The 6652-nt window shown below is 50.2% G+C and overlaps 1 protein-coding gene and 1 long non-coding RNA gene across 2 annotated transcripts; both read left to right on the plus strand.

The window, feature by feature from the left end:
• The first annotated feature begins 814 nt into the window (after nt 1-814).
• Nucleotides 815-2927, plus strand: LOC130593611 (uncharacterized). Its single transcript, XR_008970836.1, has 2 exons — nt 815-883; nt 2720-2927. It is a non-coding gene; the product is annotated as an uncharacterized LOC130593611 (long non-coding RNA).
• Nucleotides 2928-3188: 261 nt separating this feature from the next.
• LOC130593609 (zinc finger protein 184-like) lies at nt 3189-4929 on the plus strand. The gene has a single exon (XM_057398889.1). The coding sequence runs from the start codon at nt 3205-3207 to the stop codon at nt 4888-4890; it is 1686 nt and encodes a 561-aa protein (XP_057254872.1). The 5' UTR covers nt 3189-3204; the 3' UTR covers nt 4891-4929.
• Nucleotides 4930-6652: the final 1723 nt, after the last annotated feature.

Genomic DNA, 6652 nt, shown 5'->3' on the forward strand with positions numbered 1-6652 from the left:
GAGCTTCATGCTGAGTCTCTAAGCCTCATTGCACAGGGCAGATCCAGGAAGTTCTTGCTGTACTCTATGAGGTCCTGCTGGGACACAGCCTCTCCCAGGTGGTGCTCAATCACTGCTAAATCAAGTCCATATGCCTCAGTGTCCACCCTTGTCAAATCTGCATACCAATTTTGTGCTTTCACTGAGCAGTAAAAGGGATCCTTTCCCGGTATCTAGGCACCAGCCTTGGTTGCTACCTCCCCTCAGGGGGATTGCAAGCTGCTGCAGACACAGAAATATTCCCTGAAATGCATCTTTCCTCTTATGACTGCTCCTGGAGCAAGTCCCAGACAATCGGCCTGGGAGGGAAGAAGGATGCTTGCAACACTGTGGGATGTTTTCCTGCCCACAACAATAAAAAGAAAACGATCTCAGCTGGCACAGGCAGAAATGGGCTGGTCCTGACCTACCGTCTGCCAGCGCAGAGAGAGCAGGGTGGGGGACCAGAACTGCTGGGGAGAACTACAATTCCCAGCAGGCAGTGCGAGCCGGGGACCCTTCCAGCTTCCCACCAATATAGCGCTGCAGAAGAGAGGCACATCAGGGAGAGATTCTCTTCCTCTTCTTTCCTGCGCTCCCGCTAACACCTTGGCAGTGGCGTGAAAATCCTTCCAGCTGGCACGAGATGCTGAGAGCATCTCCCCTGCCCCTTCAACCTTTGCTCTTTGTCTTTGTTTCGCTTCACCCTTCCTCCGGTAGCTCTCACTGCGCTGGCCACAGACTTCCTTTAGGTCAGACTAGATGGGGCTGCAACGCGACTTGCAGCCGAGTCAGGAACACTGCTGTGCCACTGAGACTGCCCCGGAGGAGAGCAATGCCAGACAGAGGTTGATGGCCTGCTCAGGTAAGATGCTTTCGGCCAACTGCCCTTCATTGGTCTGTGTAGCCCAAAGAAAAGACGAAGCAACCCCCTGGGATCTGGTTCTGCCCTGGATTCAATCGCTGAGCCCATGGGGATTGCGGAGCTGGAAATAAAGGCGGGATTTGGATCTGTGGGGTCTGGATACTTTTTAAAAATAAAATAAAAGGAATAATGTAAGCAGGAATTTCTCCTTTTACTCTGACCTGAATTTAGAGATTTGTGGCTTATTGCCAAAATCCAGAGGCAACTGAAATGCTGCTGCTGGTGAGATGTTTTCTCTAAGGGACTGGTGTGAGCATCTGTGGTGAGGAGAGAGGCTGTGGACAGGGCAGCAAGCCCACTACCCCTTCACCTGCAGCTGCACCTGAATATACTCCCCAGTAAGGGAGTTTTGACCTCTGTCAATAAAAATACACTGTTGAACTTTACTGAGTCCTCTTTCCAGCCTGGCTGCAGCTGAGGCTTTGCCTGCTGAATTAAAACCTGCTGTAGATGTCACGTAGCTGCTCTCCCACCCAGGGAGAAGTCCTGCCCCCCCCTCACAGTCCCCCCTTGCACTAGCAAACATTAAACCTTGTTGGTGCTCCAAGTGGGTGTGTATTGGTCTTCCTGGCTCAGTATAACTTTGCAGGTACTTGTTTTGGGGCGCTTTTTAATAGTTGGTTTTGTTTTCCTGTGGTACCTCTGTACTAGCACAGGGAGTTTAGCACTCTTGTGCTTCAGTGGTAGCTCTTCCCTGCATCAGTGGGGATACAGATGGCTTAGCTGAAGCATCACGACTAAATCTGAAGTAAATTTCCCCATTATAACTGTTTCCTGAATCAGCTGACCACTTCATTTACCACTCTGACCTCTCTCCTCTGAGGAGCATGTAACACTCTGCAAGTTGTGCTTGAATGTTTATACTCCACATCTCCCATTGCTTGTCCCCTGACCCATGGCATCCTCCTTCCCCACTTCCCTTACACATCAGTGGCAGGCTCCCCAGGGACTCATCTTCTCAGCCACAGCCTTCTCAGCCACCCAGACCTCCAGGGACAAGTTTCATTGAGAGCTTGTGTCCTTGCTGGCAGCCAGCCCCAGAACTGGTGATTTTGGCAGCCTCACCTTCACCTATCAGTACGATCAGTAAAAGCCTACACTTGCTGACAGTCATTTTCAGCACCGCTGTCTCCCCTCAGTCTTTCTGGCTCTTTCCCTACTGCAATTCACAGTCTTGATAAAAACTATCTCTGTTGGCACTTATTTATTCCGCATGGTAAATGTAAATACATAGAACCCAGACCCTGATGTCAACTGAACCTTACTGAGGAGGACAAAGTCACTTTATCTTTCCATGTTTCACTTCTCCAGCTGTCCCCCGAGGACACCACTGACCTGTCTTCCACTGTACATGGAGGTTTGCCAGGAAAAAGCAGAACACTTCAGGTTTGCAAGTGGTGCCAAGTTTGGTTTTCTTTTAGGTTTGGGGGGGGTTTGTTTGGTGAACAGTCACTTATCAAAAATGTGCATTAATTAAATATTCACTTATAAATCTTCTTGGACAAAGGACAGAGGACTATTCTGAGAGTAAATCACTAGTGCACCAATAGGAGAGTCAAAACCTCATTGCAGCAGCAAGTTCATCACAGATCCCCCCCCCCCCCCCCAGTGCCAGGGAAAATAAGCCTCTTCCTAGTCCAGCCAAGCCCATGGCTTCAAAGGTCTCAAGTTCAGCCTCCCATGGAACCATGAAGGTGCAGCTTGTGGTGTTTACATAGGGAACACAGGAGGTGGAGAAGAAATAACGACCTAACTATTTTCACTTTATATTTTCAGTCCACTAGTCCAAGTCTCCAGAAATGACAGGGAGGCCTCTCCAGGGGATCAGAATAGCCAGGAAATGGAGTTACAAACATTGCTTCTTCAAGCTGAGTTGGAAGGAGGCTGAGAAAGGAAGACCACATTCTCCTTGTTGCCCCAGAGCTGGCATTCAGCAGCAGCACCCTTTCCCCTACAGGGAATAAAGTGCATCCATTAAAGTACACTTTGATGTGTGTGTCCTGATCGTTTTTGTAGGCCTCCCAGGCAGTCCATCCCCATAATGCTGTGCCTTTTTGTACCTGGCATCTGCTTGGCAGCTCCATCATGCACCACTGGGTGCATGGCACTGCTGCCATGAAGGACTTGGTTAAGCGTGTGTCACTGAAGACCCACGTGTGTCAGGAGTGCGGCAAATCCGTCAGCAAGAAGGGGAACCTGAAGAGACACCAGCAGATCCACACAGCAGAGGAGCTCTTCACTTCACCACCCAAGGGCACCTCATGACCCACCAGAGCATCCACACAGGAGAGAGACCTTCCTGCTGTGGAGAGTACGGGCGATGCTTCCATCTGGAGATATGCCTGGGTGCCCACCAGAAGACACACACCAAAGGTGGTCCGTACCTCTGCAGCTATTGCAGCAAGAGCCTGAGCACAAAGAGCTACTTCAGTATCCACATGCGGACCCACATGGAGAAGAGGCCGTTCGCCTGCACCAAGTGTGGGAAGAGCTTTGTGAAGAAGGGCACCCTCACCACCCACAGAGAGATCCACAAGAGGCAGAAGCCCTTCAAATGCCCCGACTGCAGTAGGCGCTTTGGGCAAAGTGCCACACTGATGGCCCACCAGAAGATACACCTCCATGGGGGACCTTTCATTTGTACTGAGTGTGGGAAGAGCTTGAGCACCAAGAGATATTTCAGTGTCCACCAGAAGAACCATGCTAAGCAAAAGCAAAAGCCACTGGAGGGACATATTAATGGTGTGTCTCTCCAGGTCATGCAGATTAAAGAGGAGCCTGATCTTTCCCTCAGGTCAGAGGAGACTGTGTCGGAAAATATGTCCCATGAAGGAGATGCCCAGGGATGTAGCATACCTAGAATCCCATTTAATCCGAAAAGTCCTCCTTGGAAAATCCAGGTGAAGGAGGATCCAGGACCACCCACTGATGACACAGCAAACATTTCTGCAATAGCCTGCCAGAAACTTTACATCAAGGAAGAGCCACCAGAAAATCTGGACTATGGAAAGATCCCACTGATGGCTTTACAGGAGAGACTGCTTAAAAAGGAAGAAGATGCTGATGGCCAGCATGAGCCGGAAGTCCCCACAGCCAGTAACCTAGTGCTTCATGTGAAGGAAGAACCACAGGAAAGCATTGAGTTTGGGATGCATTATGGGCAGAAGCCAAACCTCAATGCTATCCAGAGGATCCAAATTAAAGAGGAACCTCATGTGGAGGCCAATCACCAGGAGAGCCAGAGCCCAGAGAGGAAGCAGAAGAAAAGCTGTTTGTCCACCAAAGAGAGGATGCTGGAGAACCGGGAGAAATCCATGTCCAAAGACCCCTCAGTGAAAGGAGCTCCCAGGGGTGAACGGGTTTTCCCCTGTCCTGAGTGTGGGAAGAGTTTCAACCAGAAATCAAACCTGACCAGACACAGGAAGATCCACACGAGTGAGGGACCATACAAGTGCAGTGAGTGTGGGGAGAGCTTCCGCATGAACCGCAAGCTGATCTGCCACCAGCGAGTCCACATGAGCGAGCCCTTCAAATGCAGCGAGTGCGGGAAGAGCTTCACCCAGCGGTCAAATCTGGTCCGGCATCAGAGGATTCACACCAAGGAGGAGCCCTACCAGTGCCCCGAGTGCGAGAAGACCTTCAACCAGAAGGCCAACCTTTTCCGTCACCAAACCATCCATGTCCGCATGGGGCCGTGCAAGTGCACCAGGTGTGGGAAATGCTTCCCCCATAAGCACCACCTGATCAAACACCAGCTGCTCCACTCCCGAGGTGGGGCCTACAATTGTGGGGTCTGTGCGAAGCGTTATCGGCTGAAGAAGTACCTGAGGAGGCACCAGAAGATTCATGAACGGGAAGGAGCTGCTCCCTGCTTAAAACAGGGGGAGGCCACAGGGACCGGCAGTGGACCCCACCACAACAAACAGAGCGTTGTACCCCATGAATAGCAAAGAGGAGAGCTGAGGGGATGTGGTGCTTGGCCTTTGGGAAAGGGGAGGGATGGAGACAAACTCTGCTCGCCTTATGTGTGCAGTATCTGGGCACTGGGAGGTCAACTTGAGGGTCCAGTGGGGACAGCGGGGCAGAGCACTGCTGGAAACCAGTCCTCTGCAGCTTTTCTGAGGACACCCCCAGAGCATCATTTGCTTACAGGGGAGTGATGGGGCTGGAGAGCCAGGTTTCCTCAGAACACTTAAGAGATGGAGGAATAAAAGCTTGGCATCCTTTGTAATGGTATGGTTGTGCTTCTAAAGAGTGTCAAAGTTGTGGATGTCAGAATTGTCTTGTGTGGGCAATGTTTGGCCAGGGGGACCAGGCAGGATTCATATTTGTTAGAATACTGTGTTTCTCAGAAGCTGAAGGAATCTCTCCCATCTACTCAAGGGTTTAAAGCAAGGGCCAGTTCTCATGTAGCTCTGATCCACACCTTGATCCTACTGGGCTGATGGACCCTAGTAAACCAGGTGTACATATCTGGAGTAAACTATTCCCAGCCAGAGTGGGGTTTTAAGCCCTGAATCCCACAAACCAGGCTCCCAGATTGGCTTAAACCAGGTCCATAAAATTAAGTAATGCAAAATTAATGACTGTTTTCCCAAACCTAGCCCAGAGACCAACAGATTGTATTGTGATTTGTGCCCCCACAGTCCCACTGCATGGATGTAAATGGGAATGGCTTTTCTTAGCACTGAGTGCTCATCTCTGATGAGCAGGTGGCTTTGTCACCCCAAGTCTCAGAGGCATCAGTGACTTCACCAGCTGGAGCAACACCAGGGCTGGTTCTCAGCCACCTGCTTCCCTACCTGTTACTGTGAAGCTCTTGGTAGGATATTGACTTTATTGGGCATGATTTAGGGAATTCAAGCAGCAGAAATAGCTGGGAGTGCCTTCAGTCTTTAAGGACTAGAGAGCTAGAAAATACTTCCCTGTCAGGGTGTTTTCCTTTCCTGTCCCTGGTGTAAAGGGGAATGTGCAGCTGCTCAAAAGCATGTACAGTTCAGCAGTCTTCATTGCTCACTTATGATGATTTCGTGTGAGTGTTCCCTAGTCAGATGAATCTTTGTGTCTTGAAAATCCCTGGTGGAGCAGAGATGTGGAGGGAATCCACAATACCCTGAGCAACTCCCCAGGGTTTCTCTGCAGCACTGTTGCATAGCCAGCTGGGCACTGCCAAGCAAAGACACATACTGAGGTTTGTTGTGTTGCTGTAATAGGTACAGTCCAAGAGGCAAGTGGAAGACTGTTCCATGGTGAAATAGTAGCTCTGCCTCTCTGGTTTTGTGCAAGAAAAGAAGCCCCCTTCCTACTCCTAAGGCACACACCACTTCATTCTCACAGGACATGCTGCAGATAGCATCCTCTTAGAGGCCCCTGAAAGTCATCCATCATGACTTTGGGCAACTACCTGCTGTGATGCTTCAGACCCAAGCTGCTTGTTATGTCTATGTCCTCACTGCCCACTCTGGAGCAGCTTGCCTCTCTAGGCAGGGAAACTGAGGCATGAAGAGAAGGAAAGGAACAGGACAAACTGTTCTTGAGCTTTGCCTTTACCAGCTACTTGGACACTGGTGTTGCATTGAGGCACTTTATTGTGGCACAAAGCTGAGAACAGCTGCCAAAGCTCAAGCACAAAGCTGAGAACAGCTGCCAAGCCCCAAATGCACAGAGTAATTTTTGTGTTTAGATTCTCTCATCCTTTGATACAGTCAG

This window comes from Pezoporus wallicus, unplaced genomic scaffold, assembly GCF_028554395.1.
Source record: "Pezoporus wallicus isolate ANWC-B61680 ecotype Strahan unplaced genomic scaffold, APGP_CSIRO_Pwel_v1 contig_3487, whole genome shotgun sequence".
In the NCBI taxonomy this organism is placed as follows: domain Eukaryota; kingdom Metazoa; phylum Chordata; class Aves; order Psittaciformes; family Psittacidae; genus Pezoporus; species Pezoporus wallicus.

What these genes read in the sequence shown, in the direction of transcription:
- LOC130593609 (XM_057398889.1), top strand. Translation starts at nt 3,205, where the DNA reads ATGACCCACCAGAGCATCCACACAGGAGAGAGACCTTCCTGCTGTGGA.